This window comes from Podarcis liolepis (assembly GCF_965112155.1).
Source record: "Podarcis liolepis genome assembly, chromosome: 4".
Taxonomy (NCBI): Eukaryota; Metazoa; Chordata; class Lepidosauria; order Squamata; family Lacertidae; genus Podarcis; species Podarcis liolepis.
Window position 1 is genome coordinate 66,386,922 of NC_139558.1, and position 24,203 is coordinate 66,411,124.

The 24,203-nt window shown below is 43.3% G+C and overlaps 1 protein-coding gene across 1 annotated transcript in view; it reads right to left on the reverse strand.

Moving 5' to 3' along the window:
* Positions 1-201: 201 nt before the first annotated feature.
* The window catches only part of CD247 (CD247 molecule), a 46,026-nt gene continuing 22,024 nt past the window's right edge, over positions 202-24,203 (reverse strand). Inside the window, exons 2-9 of the mRNA XM_083498773.1 lie at positions 12,455-12,558; positions 9,131-9,187; positions 5,760-5,846; positions 5,138-5,173; positions 3,116-3,172; positions 2,715-2,750; positions 1,555-2,199; positions 202-1,320 (exon numbers count right to left, since the gene is read on the reverse strand). Of these exons, the coding sequence (XP_083354899.1) occupies positions 2,131-2,199; positions 2,715-2,750; positions 3,116-3,172; positions 5,138-5,173; positions 5,760-5,846; positions 9,131-9,187; positions 12,455-12,558 (446 nt within the window). The 3' untranslated portion in view covers positions 202-1,320; positions 1,555-2,130. The remainder of the gene's footprint in view (positions 1,321-1,554; positions 2,200-2,714; positions 2,751-3,115; positions 3,173-5,137; positions 5,174-5,759; positions 5,847-9,130; positions 9,188-12,454; positions 12,559-24,203) is intronic.

A 24,203-nucleotide genomic window follows, 5' to 3' on the forward strand; every position in this document is an offset into this window, starting at 1 on the left:
TAGATATTGCTGCCCTTCTAAACTGCCCTAAAAGTCAGTGATGTGAGATCTGTGCACCCTTGTTTAGCTTTAAATCTTAAGGTTTTGTAGGACTTATTGCTCCTTTTCATTAAGCTCTTTTTCCCCTTTTACTTTCCACTGCAACATGGCGCTATGAAGTTCAAACAAATCCAGAATAAGACCAGAAGAGGGAAAAGCAGGTATATTTAAGAAGCTTTTATTTAAAAATACACAGAACACATGGTTTCAGTTCTTTAGATAGAAAAGCATTTTCTTTGTTCTTTTCAACTTAATTTATAGATTTAAAGCTCCAGAAGTGTATTTTTGAAAGATCAGATTTAGGCTGTGCACACCCCATACATTTAACCACCTCTGCCCAGTGCTGGATTTACATATAACCAAAAAAGAGCTATATAGCTTGGGGCCTACTCTCTCGGAGGCCTCCAAAAAATTTAAAGGAAAAAAATGGATGTATATTTCCAATATATAAGATGAACTGAAATACAATTGAGATGTTTAACAGTTACTTTGATAAAATACGTATTTTGTTATGTGCAAATGGCTTTAGATACCTATTAGGTCCATAAATTACCATATAGCATATATCCAACACAAAAAAGAGTGACAATTTGTTGTTTACAAAGGACAGCTGGACAAACCTAAATCCAGCCCAAGAATTCTAGGATCTGTAGTTTAAGGGTGCTGGGAATTGCTCTGTAAGGGATAAACTACAGCCCCTGAGTTTGGGAAGTGGGTGTATGCAGCCTTAGTCCAGTATGAGTTCTGATAAGCAGACTCTCATTTCCATTTTGCCGATAGAGATGTATGTGAACCCTTTTTGGATCAACCAGTCTGATAAGATGGGCAGAAGGAATAAAAATCCTCTGTGAAACTAGGTAAGGGAAATAGATTCAAGGTATAAAATTCTCACAATCGGCATTTGCCTGGGGGAAAAGCATAATAGGCAGCTGTGACTTCCCACGTCCTAAGGCTACAACTCTAAACACACTATGGAGTAAATCCACTAGCTATTCCTTTGTGTAAACATGCTCCCCAGCTAATTCCCCCCTTGCTCCACTGGTATTAAGCTCACTTAACCAGGACAGCAGCACCTGACAAGTTTGATCAGGATTCTGTCTTAACAGGAATTTGAAGCATCTACGTTTAAAACAGGAGGTAATGTATTACTCATTTCAACCAACCATATGTCCTGTGGAAGAAGAACCTACTTCTATTCTCTTAACTATGGGAACATACTGTCTGTGCCTGCCCATACTTCTCATGCAACAGAAGTCAATTTTCAATTTTCATATTAAATCCCTTTAGCAGTCAAAATAAAAAAATTCCTTCCAGTAGCACCTTAAAGACCAACTAAGTTAGTTCTTGGTATGAGCTTTCGTGTGCATGCACACTTCTTCAGATACACCAGAAGTGTGCATGCACACGAAAGCTCATACCAAGAACTAACTTAGTTGGTCTTTAAGGTGCTACTGGAAGGAATTTTTTTATTTTGACTATGGCAGACCAACACGGCTACCTATCTGTAACTGGAACCCTTTAGCAGTGCATGTTTACTCAAAAGAATGCCCTACTGCACTCCGTCCAAGGTCAGTGGTGGTGCATGTTTTTGTATCTTGGCAAAAGAGTGTTTAAAAAGGTCCTTCGGGGCAATGGTGATACACTGTATATCTCCTCCCCCAAACCCCAATTGCTATTTATAAATAAAAACCCAAACCTATAACAAGAGGGGGGGCAGTTAACCTGTTGGTGCTCAGAATTATCTGATGTTTTGGAACAAAATCCTTCCACATGAGCAACATTTTTTAATGCACATTTAGCTTCAAAAAACATATTTCTCCAGAAAAGAAAATGACTTTGAAATAGCCATCGCAACAGCTGGTCTTAAATTTTAACTGAGCAACAACATGGTGCCCAAGCTCTATAGCTATGTACACTTTGAAAGCTACAACTTGAAATTAGTTTTAAAAAGGAGCTTTGGTTTTTATGCTCATGTAAAAGTGGCATTTGTTGTAGAAGGCAACAGATTTCTGAACAGATCACCTTGAGAATGGTAATCAAGATTCCCGCTCGCCATGGAAATAGTTCTCCTCTTTCTAGACTCAACTGTAGCTAGTAAGGAGGTGGTAGGGGCTGCATTTGAAGGACATCGTATGTATCCTTCGTTGCTTTGCTGAGACCCTGATAAAGAAAGATGAGATGACTCAAAGTTATAACTAAATCAATATAACTGTAGTTATTAATCAGAAGTACTAAGTCCATATGCCCCTGCTAAAAATAAGTCCAACAACTCTGGCTTTCTATCCAGAGTAAATAAAGGTGACAGGCTGATACTCATAGCAAGGCAAAAGTCCTGCTTAGGAGAAGAATGTGACTGGTCCATTGTTTGTTGGAGGAAGCAAAGATGTATACTGCCCTTAGACGCGCCTCTGTACTTGTTCCTTCACAGACTGCATTAACACCTCTGGGCAAGCAAAAATATTCTCTTAGGTGGCTCAAAGTGAGGGAACAGGGCACTTGCTGTGGTCTCCCATTGTAGAAAGGTGATCCAAATTGACAGGGTGCATGTATGCCAGAAACTAATTAAAGCAAAGGCAAACAAGATTCCTGTGTGAGCTGCTTTTGTGCAGCTTGCTTCCATAGGATTGTGACCCTGAAGTTTGTAAGGAGATAGGCTTGCTATTGCTGTGCCTTACCTGATAAACTGTTTCACTGCCTTTGCCACGTCGTCTCTGAAAAAAAGAAGCCCAGCATCAATACAAAATCTCCCTGCCAAAATCTTTTTGCCCATGCAAATAATTACACTCACACTTGGCTCAATTTAACTGGGGGAAATGGGAGGCTTGCTTCTGATTGGTCTTTTAAGAAGGTGCTGCACAATCTGACTCAACTGCCCCTTAATCAGTAATAAATAAAAATAATAAAGCACAGAAGTGTCATTCAAACAATATCAAAAGGGTGAGGAGGATACTATAACTTCTGTTTTGCTTGACAGTACTGCTTTAAATAAAGGGTAGGAAAAAAGCAGGCAGAGTAGTGCCTGAAGCCACCTTGGCACCTTATGTGTAGAGCCAAATTGGCAAGAAGTGTCACTTACCTCTCCTTTCTTTCCAATTTCGCTGTATGCTTCAGCCATCTTATCCCGCTGTAGAGCCTGGCCATGGAAGATCAGAAAATAGTGTCAGCACGAATAAAATTAAAGTACTGTTTTCTGTCATACCACTCCTCTTTGTCAGAGATAAGAAACCATGGACTCTCCCTCCAGATGTTCTTCCAGTTCACATCAACCCCAGCAAGCAATGTCCAGTGGTCAGGGACGATAAACATTGTAGTCTAGCATCATCTAGAGCAGTGTTTCCCAACCGGTGTTCCGCGGCACACTACTGTGCCGTGAGACATCGGCTGGTGTGCCGTGGGAGGGAGGCGGGCGAGAGGCGGCGGCGGCGAGGATCCGGCGGGGGTGGGGGGAGCGGGGGCCGTCGCGCGCAACCGAACTCACTTGGCGCGCTGCCGGCTTGTCCTCCTTCAACCCGGGTCGGGCCAGGCCTGCTCACGTCCCCGGATCCCCTAGCAGCAGCCGCACGCTCTCCAAAAGCGCAACGCTGCGCGCAACCGCTCGGCCAGCTGGTGCTCTGCGACTCCGCCCTTTCCCCTCCCAGCGCCGGAGGGTTCGCGCGACCGCAGCTGTTCCCTTTCGCAGCGCGCGGGAAACAATTCCAGGCCGATTGCCTTGTGCCGAAAAGCACCGCCTCTCCTTCCAGCTCAGGCCCGGGCCGCCGGCTCCCCGAATGACGTCACGGGGGCGGGGCTTTAATGGTGGTGTGCCGCGAGATTTTTTTCCGGTAAACAGGTGTGCCGTTGCCCAAAAACGTTTGGGAAACACTGATCTAGAGAGCCACCTACAGGTTCCCTATCCTTGCTATATAGATATAACAAAACAATACTTTCCCTGTGTTCATTCATGGGAGAGGAGATGTGATTGGTGGTCCAGACTAAGGCAATGTTTCTTCCTTCACATTGCAGTTAGACTTGAAAGAAACCACTTGTTGAGTACAGTAAAAAACTCCTTTCAAGTCTACTTGCAGAAGGGGGGGATGCTGCAGGCCAGATGGGGAGACCCTGCAGGTCAGCACTTACTCTTGCTTTATACTCTCTTTATTTGGTAATTCCCCCCCCCCCAATGTCAAATAGGTCCCTGCTACTCCCATACTACAGCCATGGGAGGATTTCAATGTTGCACTAATTGAGCATCCCTTGGTGGGCTACTAGTTGCATAAGGAAAGGGCAGGAAGCCTTGTGGCAGGTCACACAGCAGATTGCTGTAGTCAACAGTACTTCCTCCTGTACAACAAACTTGCACTACCACAACTGGGGCGGGTGCTGGGGAATACTACCCCACAGAGCAGGTTGGGGGAAACTCTGGCCCTCCAGATGTTGCTGAACTTCTGCTCCCAACATCCCTGGCCATTGGCCATGTTTGCTGGGGCTAATGGGACTTGGAGTCCAACATGATATGAAGAGCCAATGGTTTCCCATGCCTGCCATACAGTCTGTTCAATTGCACATTCTACCTGTCATTAATGGCATTTCATGGCAGCTGTTTGCTGCAGCAGAGGAAAACAGATCACAAAAGTAGCGTGCTGCTGAAATGGCATAGGGACAGACATGCACACATAAAAATTTTGCATGCAGGAGCAGAAAACATTCTTTAAAAAGAAAGAAAAAGTGGACTCTAGCAGAGTGAGGCTAAAATGCAACAGGAATATAAGTTTTTGTAAACCAAAGCAGACTGCTTATGGGGTTCATTAACAGCATGAAAACAAGCTGGGTCTTGAAACACATTCTGGGAGAGGTATTTGGCACCCATGCGCTCACAATCAATCAAACAAATACACTGGCAAATTGTCATTTGTGTGCAAAACGAGATAAATTAATGAGGGTGATGCCTACATGGTAGCACAATTTACTTCCCAGTGTTGTTTCAGATGTCTTTAGGTGGGTTTTATGTGAAGGTGGCTGGTCATTTTAGAAAACTGAAAAGCAATTTAGAGAAATTCTAGACAATATGGCAAGAAACCAAAATGCTTTTCTGAAATGGTCAGTTCTTGGTTTTACTTACACTGTAAACTCTGTCCTGAGCTTGTTTTCTTCTGTGCTGAAAAGGGGAAGAATAAACAAGCAGTTCTTGGAACCGTTCTTGCGGACAATATCAAAAAAATACTTGGGGATGCACAAGGCATTGCAGAGATTCTTACAGAGATGCTAGTCTGGGATTAGTCACAAAATTTCTAGCTGCATTTGACGATGCATGAAGCATTATACTGAGTTGCTGGTATATGTACACATGGCAGTGGGAAGGGGGCTATCAACAGCTGTTGATAGCACCGACATCCTGACATATATAATGTGTGAACGATCCTTTGTCTCTATTTAGCCCACAGGCTATGGGGCTGAAACATTGCAATTTAGTGGCTTAACCAAACCACATATGTGTCCACCCACCCACCCCTGTAACTCAGAGTAGCACTTCATGCACTTAAGGAAGTGGACTGTAATCCACAAACATTATTCCATCCTTAATAATAAATCTGTTAGTCTTCAAAGTGCCATCAGATTCTTTGCTGTTTTAGGAGAGGTCAGGGATGCCATGTCCCAGTGGCTCCCTGAGCTGGGCTGACATTTTCTCTGCACAGAAAAGAGTGGCCTGAATAAAAGGACCACGATGAGATGAGTGAAGGTACCTGGGCTTTCCCCCCTACTTCAATGTCAGCGTCTGTCTGTTTTGCTCCCAGCGATGCATATTCATCTCTGGTTCCATGAGACAATCTCTGAAATGAAATATATAGATAGGGACATTTACAAGAATGACAGCTCATTGGTAAGTTGCAGTCCCGAGCTCCTAACGGGCTGACCAGTACTGTGTCTTCAAAATAGACTCAAAAACAAACATGAGCTCAATAAATCACATTCTGTTATGTTAAAACCATCCCATAAAATCCTGGTCCTAGACGCAAGTTGCTAACACTTTGCCCAATCCTTCCGCAGTCAAGGGATTAATTAAGAAACTGAAAGCCCATCTAATCCAGCATTATTTTCTCTCCGTGGCCTATGCTGAGCACAACACTCTTCTGGACCATACCTGGGTCATACCAGGTATTCAGAGACATGCTGCCCCCAATGCCAGAGGTAATACAGCCATTGTAACTAGTAGCTGTTGATGATCTCCAGGAATTTGTCTAGTCTCCTTTGAAAACTCATAAATTGGTGACCATGGACATCTTGGGGCTGCAAATCCCATAATTCAACTCTTGTGTTATGCTGAGAAGTACTTGCTTCCTGAATCTCCCACCATCCACCTTTCATGGGATGCCAATGCAGGCTTCCCAGTAACCTCTCATATAAACCCTTCCATTCCATCCCAAAGTTTTCTGCCAATTATCCTTCTCTCTACTACTGCAGGGCTGCCTCTCGTTGCAGGAGAGAATAGCCATAGTCCCAGTCCCATGCACAGCCCTTGTACAACAGGCCTCTCTCTTCACCTTCCTTCTAGCATTAGAGCTGCTGGCTCTTATACTAAACAGGAAACCGAGCTGGCCACACATAGAGTCTTCATGGCAGCAACATGGTGTAAGCTGCACGTGCAAGCTCATTCTCTCTTCTAGCAGGAGCCAACCAGAATCTCTTGATTCTAAACAGGAAAACAAGGTTAACCCTGCTTTCACATAGGACACTGCTGTGAAGAACTCATGTAGGTCGTGCTTTCTCCTCCTTCAAAGCCCACAAACCACCTGTCTCTAGACTTTAGGCCAGAATAGAACCACTACATGTGTAGCCATTTCCCCATAACTACACAAGGCTTCCCTTGCTTATTGACTGATTTAAGAATTTAGAAATTGCTCTACAGTAAAAGAATACCTGAGTGGTGTACAAAAATAGACTGTGGGTGGGATACTATGTCAGGCTAAGGGCATCATTTTGTCAGTACAAGCATTTCTGCTTTCCTGATAGAATGATCTCCCTCTCCTCCTCTTGACTCTCCCAAGCAGATTTATGTAGGGTGTAGGGGGAGAAGTTCCATTGCACTAAAGGAATTTGTTGCACTGGCTTCTTCTGGAACAACCTGTGTTATTATGAAATAAATTATGAATTTTTAAACAATATTCAAAATGTGAAGCCAGCTAGAATAAAACGCTGCAGAAATAAAAAGGGTGATTCAAGAAGAGTTTTTTTCATTGAATTATAGAACTGTAGAGTTGGAAGCGTCATCTAGTCCAACCCTCTGCAATGTGGGAATGTTTTGCCCAGCATGGGGCTCGAACCCACAACCCTGTTCTTAAGAGTCTCATGTTCTACCGACACAGCCATGCAGTCTCCTGCAAACATCCAACACACAGATTTCCTTCCATGGGTGTAAATCAACACCAAAAGCAACCATTTTATATATTTCCAGTGTTTATAGGTTTACACAATATCCAAAGTGATTTACACAATATCAAAAAATAAATAAATCATAGTGTATTTAAAACAAAAGCCACATGTAAAAGTGTAAGTTCCACAAATAGGCAGTGTTTAAACCAAACAATATTGGCAATAGCATTCGGGAGGGAAAGAATTCCAGAGAACTGCTGCTATAATGTTTAAAAAAAACCCAACATGTTCAAGTCATGTCAGGCTTTACTGCATGAGACTGTGGCACTGTCAAGAAATCTTCATCCACAGATCTAAGTGACTGGCTTATCAGATATCCTGGTCCGGAACTGTAATATGGCCCAGGAGCAAACTGGAAACTCATGCAATGCTTTCAACAGAGGTGTCATATGTTGACAGGTTGCCCCACAGACCAACAATAGCTGCAGTTTCTGGACCAAATTCAAGGGCAGCCCCATGTAAGGTGTGTTCTAGTAATCAAGCCTAGAGGTTACCAATGTGTGGGTCACTTTCTCCAAGACTGGTCCAAGAATTGTTGCAACTGCCATACCAGCCCAAGCTGGCAAAAAGCACTCTTGGACATGGAATACATCTGAGTTTCCAGCGGCAATGCTCCAATTACACAGCTGCCCAGAACAGCTGATGGACCAGTTTCCTGGACCTAGGAACCACTCACCCACAGGGCCTCCAACATGATTGCCAGCTGATTGCCTGGCGCAATCCCCTCTCAGCAATGGGCATACACCTGGTTGGTTGGGAGATGATTGCCTGTGGTGAGCACCTATCAAATACTTGCTACATTCCAGTTTTGGGCTATTGACATAATGGAGGAATGTGCAGAAGTAACATGCAAAAGGTAAAGTATGGGTGGGGCAATGGAGACACTCTTGAGTATTTCTGTATCAGAACAGAGCACTGCCATCTCTTTATAGCAAATAGGTAAGCCAGGTAAGCCAAAGGTTGCCTTAACTCTAGACTTTAATCTAGTGATTAAAAATAGAAGAATACGCTTGAGAGTGCTGCCCTATCCAGAAACTCCTTAGAATGTATGTTTCTTTCAAATTCTTAAAGTGAGGATGCAGCAAAGCAAAACCACTATTTTAATTAGTATGGAGAAGACCACACACTGAAAGACAAGAGTATATTCCAAATAGAATATAGTTTAAATCTAGTTAATTGGGAGGCGATCTACTGGATGCTGTAATTTTATTTGATATAAAACTGGTTCTGCATGCTCCTCATTGTGGAGGGGCTACCACCCACACTGTGCTTTGAAGTCCCAACTATTGGGGCTTCAAAGTGCAGCAGCATCTGACATCCCTAAGGCCACCTGTTTGATTTGGTCCACCAGGAGAACAGACTAAGATCTGGTCCACCAGACAGAAAAGATTCTCCACTTCTGATTTAAACCTAACTCCTGAGACCCACTCTATTACCAGAAGATCTCACTGCCATTAACTCTCCCCCCTTGCTAAGCTGGGGGAACTTGAGAGGACTCTAACAAAAGGGGTAATGAATTTTAAAAATCTGCTTAGGATTTGCCCTGACTCTGGAGGAGTCCTAGTTGAATCTTGAGGGCAGATCCACGAAATCTGGTCTCATTTAATTGTCTGTCCTACTATAATTATTTTATTTGTGAAATAAAAATCATTCAATTTCAAGAAGACATAAGTTTAGTACTTACATTATATAGGTCCTCTGAATTCTGAGAAGTTTGAGGTTCAGGAGAGCCTTTGCATATCTGGAAAACACAAAGCCCATTTCTATCTCTGAATGTGACTTTAACAGGATAATTTCTGCTAGTGATTTATAAATGGTGCTTTATAAACCTACAACCCACACATTTCATGGCGATTCCAATATTCTCTTGTTCCCAAACTCGAATAACGCCAGTTACGTAAGTATATGAAAACTGCATATTAAAAAAGCATGTAAAAATGTAGATTCATCATTGAATTTCTAGATCTTTGGTCATCTTTTCCTAAACTCTCAGGAACTATGCATACATTGTGATATGCAGAGCACTAAGCCGTTAAGAAGATCAAACATGTTTTAGGATATTAATAGAGTACTGAAAAGTTTCTCTGCAGTGTTCTTGCAATCTTATCCTAACTTTATTTGCAGCTAAACAACCTCCTAGTGGCAATGGTAGAGATTTACCCATTTGTTGGTAAATGGAAAAATGGTTCCAAAGTACAGTGGTACCTCGCAAGACGAATGCCTCGCAAGACGGAAAACCCGCAAGACGAAAGGGTTTTCCGTTTGCGAGTTGCTTCGCAAGACGAATTTCCCTATGGGCTTGCTTCGCAAGAAGAAAGCCCATAGGGAAATTCCGGGGACCTCTTTTAAATGCTGGCGGTGGGGAGCAAAGCCTCCCCTCCCCTCTGGCCTTCAGAAGAGGTCCAGGAAGGCCGGCGGGGGCCGAAAGTCTTTGCTCCCCACCGCCAGCATTTTAAAAGCAGTCCGGGATAGCAGGGAAGCGCTTCCCGCTATCCCGGACGGCTTTTGAAGGCAGGCGGGGGGGGGAGCAAAGACTTTCGCCCCCCCGCCCGCCTTCAGAAGAGGTCCAGGACCTCTTCTGAAGGCAGGCGGGGGGCCAAAGTCTTTGTCCCCCCTGCCTACCTTCCCAGAGGCTTTTAAATCGCCCTGGACAGCGGAGAAGTCCTCCGCTGTCCCGGGGCGATTTTAAAATGCCGCCCGCCAGCATTTTAAGATCGCCCCGGACAGTGGAGAAGTCCTCCGCTGTCCCGGGGTTTTTTAAAATTCTGGGGGTGGGAAGAAAAGCCCTTGCCCCCCCCCCCCAGCCTTCAGAAGAGGTCGGGGACAGATTGTCCCCGGACCTGGTCTGAAGGCGGTTTCCATAGGAACGCATTGATTGATTTTCAATGCATTCCTATGGGAAACCGTGCTTCGCAAGACGAAAAACTCGCAAGAAGAAAAAACTTGCGGAACAAATTAATTTCGTCTTGCGAGGCACCACTGTAAGTATTGTTCATCAGGCACCTTTTAATGGCAGGTATGAAATCTCAAATTTCCAAGAGGGAAAGTGTTTTGTTTTGCTGTTTTGTTTTTAATTAGTTATTACTAAAGGTTTTCTTGTGTAATAAAAAAAGTACATAAAGCATCTCCACTTTCAGTTCATAGAGTCTTTTTCACAGTTCGTTTACATTTGTTATGAGGTACCGTTGTCATAGACATTATGCGGGGAGCATAAGTGGCAGAAAAAACTACACTCATTTAACTTCTCTCACAAAAAACATGAATAAACTCCACATTCCTGCACCTCCCATCCTCAGAATGATGGGGAATTCCCAACACAGAACTATGCTATATCACCTACGAAGTCCACCACATAATCCCACAGAAGACGGAATGAAACAAATGGGTACACGTGGAAATAGATAAAACCAGAAACACCCCCACTACAGTGTACACAAGAGGGAAAGTTGCATTGAAGGTTGGCAACAGGTCTGCATCTTCCCTTCTCTCTCTTTGTACTTCTTGTCTCTGTATACACTGCTTACCTGTGTGTGAATATGAATACAGAGTGGGAAAGGCAAAAGATTCCGTCTTTGCATTGATAACTCAGCTTGCAAAGGAGTCCCCAGAGGACCACAAACAGCAGCTGCCACCATTTAAAATGTCTTTCATTAGGTTTGAAGGGATGTTTTTTGCTTTTCACTTGGCCAATATCTGGGGCTGGAAGCAAGCAGCTGGTTGTCAATTGACTTACTCCTCGATCAGAATCTCAGTGGTAAAACAGAGAAACCCTTTCACTAGGGTACTTTACCATGCCCTCCCTAATGATCACCTTCTTGACTCGGCAATGGGCAGAAGTTTTGACTCCAGTAGTTATAAACAATGTGTATCAGGCAGTGGGAATGTAAACCAATTTCTTTACCCTCAGGCTAGCTCATGAAAGGTTTCCAATGTTAAGATCAGCTGTTTTCTGCTGGAGTCAAGCATCGCGGCCCCTTCTTGCCAATTTTGCCCACTTCTTCATTTAAAGCTTTCTTCTTCTGTATTTAATGCCCATGAGAAAAGGGACCAAGTTTTCAGTCATATTGTTGCTTCCTGCTTATAGGTCAGCAGGGGGAACTTCCAGCCCATCTGCCTCATTAGGTCAGCCACACTTCTCCATTCGGCCCGCAAGGCCATTTTGGCCAAGCCACACCCACACAGGACTGAACTCTGCACATCAGCAGATACACAGGATATTCAGTCCTGCTTTCTGCAACCTCATTGCTACCTACCCCCAAACCTGACATCAGGAGTAGGGCAGGTGTATATGGTTTCAGAGAGAAAAAAAGTCTCTTGAGCCAAATGGAGAAGACTGGCAGGTGAAGTTTAGCTTGCAGGCCAGAGATTTCCCACCTGGTCCTAAGGAATCAATGAAGAGACCGCAAAGTGCCAGGCATCTCCAGTGACTTCTCAGGATACCCTGAGGATATCCTCAGGAATGGGGAACCTGTGGTCCTCCAGATGTGGCTGGATTTCAACTGTCATCACCCCAGGTGCCCAGTCAGCATGGCCAGTGGTCAGGGGTGATGGGAATTGAAGTCCAGCAAGGACACCAGTTTACCATCCTTGCACAACTTCGTTGTTCCATCTACTGATCCCAGAAAGGGCTTGGGAGGACCCAGCAAATTTAAAGAAACGTACTGCTGAGTGGTGAGAAGTTCCTTAGCACAAAGCATCTTTGAATTCCTGAGGTTATACATGACTGTATAACCATCCAAAGCATTGTCCAGCATACCAGGTGCCCAGTGGAATGCTCTGTTGAAATGCTGAAGTTTCCAAACACCATGGATAATTGGTTTCTCAAATGAATCCAAGTGTCCAACAGCTCATTGGTGCTCATCCTTATTCTCGTGTTGGAAAAAGTGGGTGGAATTGGGGCAGGAAATTGAAGACACAGAGTTTACAAATAAAAATACACGTTTCACAGGTCATTCCTTGTATGTTAAAGATCAAGAGTCTTCCCATTTTAAAGAGGCTTAGGACTCACCTTTAGTTTTACGAAACAGGCTGTGATGATTATAGCATAAATCAAGAGGATCCCATCCAGAATGTAGCAGAGTCTTGGATCTGTCAGGCCTAGGGCATTGGCATCTGCATTAAAAAACAAACAAATCCATGTGTTGATTATTGAGAAAGTTGCCCTGTACTGAGTCCAGAGTCAAACTACTGGTTCCCCTCACTCAGTATTGTCTACATTGACTGGCAGTGGCTCTTTGTGGCTTCAAATAGGTACCGCTCCGGCGGGAAGGTAAACAGTGTTTCCGTGCGCTGCTCTGGTTCGCCAGAAGCGGCTTAGTCATGCTGGCCACATGACCCGGAAGCTGTACGCCGGCTCCCTCGGCCAGTAAAGCAAGATGAGCACCGCAACCCCAGAGTCGGCCACGACTGGACCTAATGGTCAGGAGTCCCTTTACCTTTAGTGACTAGAGATCAATAATACAAATGCTAATTGGGCAAATTAACAGACAAAGAGGTTGATAGGTTTCTTAGAATGACCACCTCCGGGTTTCATTAGAGATGTGATTGAACAGTTCACAAGACAGTAACATTTGCATGAATCGGTACCAATGTGCTGTCAAAGTAAACAATTAATGGGTGACACAAACACTAAGGGCTGCCCCGTCCCACTTTCCTGCAGCCAAAGGACCAAACTCCACATTGTGTCAGTCATATATTTTAACAAACAATTTTTTCTCCACTTTATTTTGGAGTAAAAAAACACCCATCAAGCCCCAATTCTGGCTCAGCAAGCTCCCTAGATTGCGAGACCATGCTGGTTTTTTTGCTAAAAAACACCCCCTTATCTGACTGCTGGTTGCCCCCAGATGTGCTGCTTACAGTAACAGTTGCCTAGACTGATATGCACATCCCCATCCCTATCTAAAGACTCATCCAGCCTGCTCAGCGGTTCCTAGAGAAACACTACAAAAAAGGATGCTAGTATACTGTATATCCATATTCACATTTGCCTACTCTAGAGGAAAGATTATGGTGCTGTCTTTGAAGCAGCAGCAGCAGAGAAAAATCAGAGGTGGGGATTAGAGGAAAATTCAGTACTCGGGGACTCAGATCCAAATGAAGTCACACTAAAGTCCCAGTGAAGATATTCAAAAGAGTATGGTGGCACCTTAAAAATTTATTATGGCACAAGCTTTTGTGAATTCCAGTCTCAAATGACAATGATCAAACACCAACGGCCACACTCTGGCTCTAATCCTTAACTGGTCATTCTAGAACAAAGGAGCTTCCAGGGGAGACTGAAATGTGAAACCACTGAATTTCAATTCACCAAGAGACTCAGTGCTATTACTTGTGGACTGAATCAGGGCAGGGTTTTTTAATCACACTATGTGTCGTTAATTGGCTTACCAATGCCAGGGTTTTCTCATCACCAACATCTTTTTTTGTGAATGGCCAAATAGCCATTTGTATACTTTTATGCACTTCCATTGCCTTTTGATCTGGCTGTTTACAATTCCCTCCCCACTACCATGTGTATAGACACCTGCACCTCAGGATAATGCTGAATGCATCTGATGAAGTCAACTGTACAAAAGCTGCTGCCATAATGAATGTATTAGTCTTTTAAGGTGCTGCAAAACTCTTTGTTGGCAGTTTGCTGCAACAGCCTCATCTGGCTACTCCTCAGGAAAATGAAATTAATTGAACTTAAAACAATTGCATGAAATTGAGTATAGATTTCAACAGGATTAAAGCACAATCTCAATGAAGGCCAGTTAAAGGCTGATCAGAATAAACACGAGTATGTATCACATGGAACAAAGTCAAGTTACAGCAACATTTAAAGAGGACAGTCTCTCTCATACATGTACACTTTCATGTTTATGGCACATGTGATGGTTCTTCAGGAGTATTGGGCAGCTCTCTGGTTCATATATTAATACAAGCAATGAAAATTGCAATCCAATGCATGTCTACTCAAAAGATCAAATGGAGCTCCCAGGTTAATGGGTATAGCAGTGGTTCTCAAACTTTTTTGTCTGGGCTACGCTTTCAGAATAAAAATGTGCTCGCGCCGCACTTAATTTTTTATTGATAAGAAATACATTTAGGATTATCTTCAGTATCACTTGATGCTCTTGTTCTTGTTTATAAACGTTACCTATCCATGTTAATGACTGTTTTAGGCAAGTCTCATATGTGTGCAACCACGCATGCATGCATCGCACCAAACCTGGAAGTGACCAAAAATTCCCAAAAAGTGTCTCTTGGTAAATGTAAGCCTCTTGGCACATTGTTTCAGTGGTTTTTCATGACACGGTTTGATTTTTTGTTTCAATCAAATGCAGTCATAAATTTCCATTCTTAGGGAAACTGCCATACTCATGCTGGCTCCAATCCATGTGTGGAGAGGCTGTAGCTCAGTCATGGAGCACATGGTAGTGGGTTCAGTCTCTAGCTACAGCTGAGAAAAGCTTCTGTCTGAAGTGCCAGCAAGCCAGTGTCAGTAGGTGTAGACAGTACCAAGCTAGATGGAAAAAAACTGTCAATTTCTTTGCAATTGTCCAATTATGGTTTAAAACAGTGCCATGAGGTGTGAGCACCCTTTTCAGAGAAAACTACTGAATGAAAAATTGCACATCTTAACAAAATACTGAACTCTTTCAGCCCTAGTAGGAAGGGTAGCCCCCATAAGAGACAGGTTAAAAACAACAACAGCAGTCTATTTCCCAACAGATTAGCCTGCTGAAGTTTCATTGTAACAAGATAGTTTTGTTGAAGCACGAGATTGGAAGTCACTATAAAGGAAAGGAAACCTGTGCGCTCGAGGTAAAATGGAGCTCAGCTTCTGACATCAGTGCAAAGAGTTCCCTTGGCTGTTTGTGGCATTCGGTGTGGTTACGCTAAGTGTTTACAGCCCCCTCCTCTCTGATCTGACAGCTGTGTCTCCTGCCTGCAAGGTTTCCTGAGTGCAACGTTTCCTCTACTAAGTTTCAAGACCAAGTGCAGAAAAAGTTTATGCCATAAAGCAGGGATGGGAAAGCTGTGGCTGTCCAGATTCAGCCACACTGGCTACAGCTGATGTGTCTGGAACAGACGAAGTTGCCATACCTTGGCAGACCATTAGGACCCATCAAGCTCAGCTTGTCGGAGACCCACCTAAAAATGCTGGGCGTTGAACTGAGACCTTCTGCACGCAAAGTGGATGTTCTATCACTGCTCTACCCTTGCTGAAATCCAACAACGCAGGGGAGGGGCACAATATCATTTGCTGCTGATATTGTGGTCACCAAGGATTGAGAGCCAATAGGCTGAATGCAAACTCCAAGACATGTAAGAAAAAGCGAGGTTCTGAAGAGATGCAAGGCACAGTTTCCTCCCACTCTTGTAGACATACTTCTACATCTACAACACACTAAGCACCAAAGCAATAGGAAGCTTTCATAGAACAAGAAAAAGGGGACTGGAATTTAGAACAACTGTCTAGCCAAAAGCAAGCTGGGAGAGTTTCTTCTCAGCCAAGTTCTTAAAACACAAACACACACAAAAACCAACAGCATGTGAACACGAGTCTTCCTGAAAGTCTAGGGGAAAGATATGAACTTTGAAACCTGCTTTCATGCCACAGCAGCCATTCTTAACTTATTCATCTCTTGAGGGGGCTGGCAGCAGCATCAAACACACTTAGTCACATTCAGAGGAGGAGAAACACACATGCACAGCTGTTTCAATTCTAGAAGACTAGAACCAAAAGAGAGTCACAATGTTAGCAAACGAGAGCAAAGTTTGTGCAGAAGTAGCTGTGAGCCAGTTGAGCTGCTGTCAAAGCCCCCACGAGCATTGTACAAAGGTGGACAATTCTCCCCATGGCCCATTTCCCCACGCAGTCTCTGTGTAAGCATCCAACACACAGATTTCCTTCCCTGGGTGTAAATTTATTCCATAGCTTAATAAACAAATGCCTTTGCCACCCTAGTGACATTAAAATTCATAAGTGAGCTGAACTTCATTTCATAGACTTGGGGGCAGACGGAACCCCACGGTACATGTAACTGGATGTTTTTAAAGTATAAACATATATGTGCAGGGCCTGTGAATCAACACTGGGTCAATCTGAGCAGAGGTGTTGAGAAACTCAAATGTATATACTGCTTGAGACATAAGAATATTCCAGTTTAAAAGCAGGCTGAAAAGCTCCTCGGCTTCCTTAGAACAGGACAAAATCCTCTCAGTGTCCATATATTTGATTAAATCCACAAAAATGTATGCCGTAATAGATTAGTTATTCCTTGAGGTACTGTTTTGGCAGGATGGCTGGGGGGAAATTGGCCTTTCAGATGTTTGCCAGACAATATAGCTCCCATCATCACTGACGGGGGGGTAATGGGAGTTGGGGTCCAATAACATCTGGTGGGTACAAAATGTCCCACATCTGGTCTATAATAATGTTCCATATCATGGCAGCAAACTTACTTCACTTACGAGATTCTTGTCTAGAAGCTAGACAAATTCATGGGGGGAAATAAAAATCAGGCCCTGCTGGGCCAGAAAGGTTCCCACCTCTGGACTGGATAACGCAGCCTTGATTTTTACAGGCTTGTTTGTTAATACTTTAATTTATTGTTCATCCATGGCGTGTGGGGGTGGGGTTTAAAGGTTGTAAACCACTTTGGGTGAGCTTGCCCCCCCAAAAAAAAAACAGTTTTAAAATATGATTAAATAACATAACGTAGCATAATCCCTCCAGTAAACAGTTGGTGAAGAAGGGAGAACGTGGGAGTAGATCCAGCCCTTGCTTCTAAAAGAGCCACTCATCAGAAGTGTCTCAGCTTTTCATATGAAAGAGCTCAAATCAATGCAAGAGGTTTCAGGGCACAAAGGCAACCTATGCTGTATGTTAAAGGAAACCATTGCTTTCATGAACAATCTTGTAAAGTTAAGGAATACGGTAGTTGGTTTTCCTCTTATTGAACTATTGCTTATTCAAACATACGCAAACACTCATATCTATTCTTCTCTGTGCTAGAGATCATCACGTTGGTCTCTGAACAGCAAGTGGGACCTCTATATGAAAGACAGAAAATGTGACTTTTGCAGTAAGAGCTGTACAAGGGTAAGCTGATTGTCATGTAAGTACAAACACAAGATACTGCACGCACCATGCTATAAACGCATTATGCAGTCACACAATAACAGTTCAAATGATTTAAGAGGACATTTTTTTTATCCCATCTAGAAAGTGGAAGAGAATTATGGGCACTGCAAGCTGACAGAAATGGCATTCTCCTCACATTACTAGGACATGGAAATCATGTTTTTTGCCATTGCAAAGGACGAGTTTCCTATCATCTACATGCAGGTCGTGAAATCTCAGGAAAATCAATTACCAAATTCAATCACCTAATTGAATTAGCTCAGAGTTTTCCATCTCCATATTAGCAGTTATTGTCCATCTTCCCAGCCCAGACAGTGATCTTCTCAAGGGGCACAATTACTTATGCTCAGCATCCATACCTTCTGAAAAAGTCAAGTACAGCATTTCCCATAAATTCCATTTTCTCATCCTCCAACTTACTACTATATATACATACATAAATTTTATTTGTATGCCACCTTTCCGTAGTTCAAACAATGCTCAAGGCAGCTTACAACATAACAAAAGTAGTCACACTATATCAGATTCAAGAGTCAAAACACATAAAGGAAATGGTTAAGAAACATGAAGCAGAAAGTTGGAATGAATGGACAGCTCTCCCAAAGGAGGATTGTAGAAAGTGGAAGCCATCAAGGATCAGTATTAAGGCTTTGTTCATTAATAACCTGGAGAGTCATTAAGGCTTTATGCATTAAGGGTGAGCAGTGAGGTAGCAGTTTCCTGATGATACCAAATTGCTTAGGGTGGTTAAAACAGAAAGGGACTGCAAGGAAAAGAATCTTTTCAAACTGGGTGAAGGGAGTAAAATGGCAAATACAATTCAATTTAAGCAAGTGTAAAATTATGCATGGGGGGTGTCAATTTCACACACATATGTTCACAGGGCCTGAACTGGCAGTGACTGGCCAGGAATGAGACCTTCAGGTCATAACAGAGAGCTCAGTGAAGATGTTGACCTAGTGTGCAGCACCTGTGAAAATCCTGTGCTTGTCCATATCATATGCCATTACAGTGGTACCTTTGGTTAAGAACTTAATTTGTTCCGGAGGTCCGTACTTAACCTGAAACTGTTCTTAACCTGAAGCACCACTTTAGCTAATGGGGCCTCCCACAGCTGCACCACCGTGCAATTTCTGTTCTCATCCTGAAGCAAAGTTCTTAACCCAAGGTACTATTTCTGGGTTAGCGGAGTCTGTAACCTGAAGCATCTGTAACCTGAAGTGTCTGTAACCCAAGGTACCACTGTATACAAATCTATGGCGTTGCCTCACCTTGTAAAGGACATTGCAGAGCTGCAAAAAAACTCAGAAAAGTGCAAGAAAAACAATCAAGGGGTTGGAGCAACTCTCCTGTGAGAAACGTTTACAACATTTGTGGCTTTTTGCTTTACAGAAAATGTGAATTGGAGATGACATGAAAGAGTTGTATAAAATTATGCATAGTATAGAGAACGTAGGTAGTGAGACGTTTTCCCCTCACACATACAATGCTAGATTGGGATATCCAATGAAGCTGGATATTGGGAGGTTCAGAACAGGCAAAAGTAAATACTTATTCACATAGCACGTGGTTGAATTATGGAATTCACACCCACAAAAAGGTAGTGATGGCCACTAACCTGGAGCACTTTAAAAGGCCTGAAAGAGGCAAGACAGCAGCAGTTTGGTGGCAGGCAGGAGATGGTCAGGGGTGACACCCACCGTGTACTAAGGCAGCAGATGGGTAAATAGTTACAAGTCAAGGATAGGGAACCCCAGGGGCCTTATGCAACCCTCCAGGCCTCACTGGCTGGCCCTCAGAACTCTTCTCAGCTCACACACCTGGGCTCAGATCTGCTTTTGCCTCTGGCCCTGTTCAGCACTGGACACAGCAAACATAGGCCGCCTATGGAGGAATGTGACCCATGGGCTGACCCACCTCTGGTATAAGCAGATATTCCCTCCCTAATTCACTCACCTGCTGCTGACCCATTAAATGAAGACTGGGTTATATCACTGTACAGTGTCTTCTCGCTTCTCACGCAGGGAGCGAGAAGTGCGGCCGGAATACGTACAGCCACAATATTAGAAAAAACTGTAGAGCAAAAATAGCTTCAGCCATTCCGACCTCAGCATCTACCCAGCAACTTGATTCCTTTCATATTAAGGTAAGTTTAACTATTTTTAGGCCTTCAGAGGCCTTGTACAAAAGATAAGAACTGCAAAAAACAACAACCAACAACTTCACCAGTCAAGTACATCCACACGTCAAGTGATGATTTGTGAGTATGAAATGACTATTCAACAATCTTTTCAAAATACCATGCAGTTATACAGCTAAAATCTTCACCCACAATGGTGAAAGGAATGCACATTTGGGTGGTTGAGGCTGCTGTTTTAAAAGCAGACGCCACAAACCTGATGTAAAAGTGCTTCTCAGTATCTTGGCATATGCTTTTCTAAATGGACATTTAGGAATAGTGTAAATTTCAATAACATTTCAATTTTTATTATATTGTGAATATGAACTGATGTTTTTGTTCTGGGGGTTCTTCTCCTGTTCCCCCCTTCTTTTTGGGGTGTGTGTGTGTGTGTGTGTGTTCTTTCTTTAATAAATCTATAATTTTTAAAAGAAATTTTTGAAAAGAAATGGTGTAAATTTAAAACCTTAAGATCCCCACATGTGACAAGAGCAGATGGATATATTTCATTATGGGGCTATGCACTGGGATAAGCCTGTCATGTGCTGTGAAGATGACCGTGTCTGTAAAATCTATGGATGTATGCAGCACAGAAAGGTGGTCAGGAGAGAGAATTCCCCATAGACTCACTTCTGTCAGTGACAGAACTGGAGTTGGAACAAAAACTTTTAAACTCCATCCTCAAAATGAATAGGGCTGAGTTCAGAGAAAATATATTTCAGATGGGAGCATTCATGCAAAATATTTCTCTTTTAGAAAGAGTGGAATGCAGCTTCCCCCTGCACCAACAAAACGTAGAAAATAACTGCCCCCTCTGTCCCTTTTGTGCCTCCCCCAATATTGTTTTGGCACTACTATAAACTGATGGAAGGTTGCAGCTCGTGCTGTGGACCAATACGGGAGAGACTTTTTTGTTGCAGCTGGGGCAGATGGAAGCATCCAGTTACGCTTCTGCTGAAGCACCACAGCGTTCCTACTCTCTGCTCTCTTCCAGCAGTCATTCCTCCTGTGGTCACTGCTGTGGATACACAACCTGACTGTCTTTCTGCAGTCACTGTGGTTGTCTGCAAGGGATTCCCACATGGCAGCCTTCATGTCTCATTTGCAGACATCTTTGTAACACGGAGCAGGTGTGTCAACAGGTCTGGTGCCCGAAGCCAGCTCCCCGTAAAGCATGTCCTTGGGGAACCTGCCATCTTTCATTCTGTTGACATGACCAGCGTAGACATTGCTAAGACAGGAGTGCAAACATGCCAGAGAGGTGGGCTTGGCGGAGCACATCTTTGTTTGAAACTCTGCCCTGCCATGTGATACTCAAAATCTTTCCGGCGCAGTGCATGTGGAAGGCATTGAGGTGTCATTCCTGGCGCTTGTAAGTTGCCCACAAATCACTTCCATAAAGTAATGTACTCAACACACAAACTTGGTAGACTTTCATAATGGTATTGGACTTTTTAGCATCACATTCTCCCATACCCTTTTGGAGAGGGAAGCTATTGCCATAGCTGTCTTGTGAATACACTTGTACAATAAGTGTGTGTGTGTGTGTGTGTGTGTGTGTGTGTGAGAGAGAGAGAGAGAGAGAGAGAGAGAGAGAGAGAGAGAGAATACACACATAAATTAATGAGGCTTAAGTAGGGATGGATCCAAATAATCTGAGAAAACTGAACATCTCTACAATCTTAAATGTCCTCATTTCTTCATGATCTTTCCTTAAATCCCTAATTCATGAAGTGGCCACATGTTAGATCTAAGGAGGGGACTAACACAACAGAAGCATTTTTCACACACGGAGCATCAAAATCAGTAAGATATATTTTGACCTACTCTAAAGGACTCGTTTGTATACACATGTACATTCCTTTAAAGGTAAAGAGACCCCTGACCATTAGGTCCAGTTGCAGACGACTCTGGGGTTGTGGCGCTCATCTCGCTTTACTGGCCGAGGGAGCCGGTGTACAGCTTCAGGGTCATGTGGCCAGCATGACTAAGCCGCTTCTGGTGAACCAGAGCAGCGCACGGAAACGCCGTTTACCTTCCTGCCAGAGCGGTACCTATTTATCTACTTGCACTTTGATGTGCTTTCGAACTGCTAGGTTAGCTGGAGCTGGGACCGAGCAACAGGAGCTCACTCCATCGCAGGGATTCGAACTGCTGACCTTCTGATCAGCAAGCCCTAGGCTCTGTGGTTTAGACTACAGTGCCACCCGTGTCCCTGTATATTCCCTTACTCAAAAGCTTTTAACTTGGTTGAGTGGCAGCAAAAAGGTAAACGGCCTTCATTGTGCTTCAGGGATGTCAAGTGATATGAAAGGTCTGTCTTATTTAATCAGTAATGGTCATTTCATACACACAAATCTCCACTTGATGCTGCAAATTACTATGTGATGATGAACACAGTGTATGAATTCAGATTTAGTAGGGCACAGAAACAGTCTTGTTGTCTCAGCTTCCCATCTACACACAAACACACCTTTGAAGCCCAACGTATCTCACAATGGTTTCCTCAAGGAGAGATATTTATCTAGACTCCCCCTTCCTCAGCAAAGGTATGCTGGTATACTTGTTAGAAAGAGACTGATGAGAAAAACACACAATTGCTTAAGACTGGTCTTCTCAGAATTTCACATTCCTTTTGGAGAATGTAATAAATTGACTATTAAAGCCAGAAATCAATACAAAAAAATGCATAGTACGTAGATGAATGTCCTGTATCATTAAGAATATACAAAGAGATTATAGGGTTCTGTTTAGTTATTTGGCCATACCTCATGAAGCATTCTATCATATATATTGTTGTTAAAGCCATGGGAAGGCACTGTGAAATACAAACTCAGTTTGAGGTGCACTCAGATTAAACATATATACAGGTCTAATATACAATGGCCTCAAGAATGCACATGGACTTTGAATCTCTGGAGCCAGGCCTTGTGATGCTGTCAATAACTTCCTAATCTGTATTACCATGAAAGTTTATACTTTATAGCACAAAGCAAATTTAGCTCTCTTGCATAAACTTTTCAAATGTTCAAATGTAGTGTTCAAATGTAGCTAGCAACTCATATTTTATTAAGAAGCAATAATAAAGCTCAAATTAAGCTGAAAAGCACTGTAGAAAAACAAGTTTCAAAGAGAAATAGGGCAGATATAAGCAGTGGTAGGTAGGTCAAATTATAGCAGCCCATCATTCCGCCTATTTATATGAGGCTGAGGCTGGGCCAAAATTTTGATTCCCTCAAATTCCCCAAATATTAATTCCCTGTGAAAACATATAGCAATCTCTGGGGGCAGGAAAGACATTGTGTTTGGGAGAGGGGTTGATTTTTTTTGCTTATTATGTTATTTATTTTTACACTGTAAACCACCCTGTGATCCTCAGATGGAGAGTGGAAAATAAAATAAAATAAAATAAACTGCTTTTTGTGGGGGAAGCAATTATCTCACTGGGTGCTTCCACATGACCTGTTTATTGGGCTTTCATCCTGATTTGCTTGCACAAAGCTTAGGGGTGGAACCCCATCCCCACATGCCAATCTTGACCCTCCATCTGGGCTCTTGGTGCAGATTGGGCCCAGAGAGAGAGAGAGAGGACAACTGAATGGGCAGCAGTTACAGTGGCAAAGAGAAGAGAGCCCAATGGTGGCATTTTGCCCCCCTCCCCCCAAAAAAAACACCTGGATCCAGCACTAAACATGTGTAAGAGCACCTGAACACAATCCCCTCTCTCATATCTTTATATAAAGACCCACTCAAGAGTGAAAGAACAAGCAAAAGCCAATACTTCGCCCTCCTTTCCTAATGCAGAAACCACCCCCACCCTGCCCCTCAACCACAGCAGGAAGACACATTGAAGCTGCAGCGCAGGGGACGCTACATCAAATCACCTTTGAAATTGCCCTTGAAAGAGTCGTGCTAAGACCTCCTAAATTGTTTCCTCCTGCAGGATCCAAACCAAGTTCCCTCCCCCCTCCCCGTTTGTTGGATTCAAAGTCACTAGCATAAAAGCCACCTCCTCGGCGCAGCGCTGCCTTGACTGGTAACCAAAGTGACTTTCACAGCTAGACACAGTTAAGTGCCGCTTGGTGGGAAAGAAACAGAAGAAACAATTAAGGCAGAACAGAAAAAAGTGCAAAAAAAGAGAAGAAGTTACGAAAAGAAAATAGAAGGAATCTGGTTAGCAGGCAAAAATATGAGAAGGAATGTTAGGTGGTTAACTCATATCTGCCAGACTTCCAACAATAAAAATGAAATAAATTCACAAGGCTAACAGGGAAAAGGAACCTGTGGACCTCCAGGTGTTGGATAACAACACCCATCCTTCCTGACCAGTGGCTATGTATGTTGACTGGGGCTGATAGGAATTGTAGTTCAACAATATCTGGAAGGCACCAGGTTCCAACAAGTGGGGGGATCAACAAACTGTGACTGCATCCTGGTAAG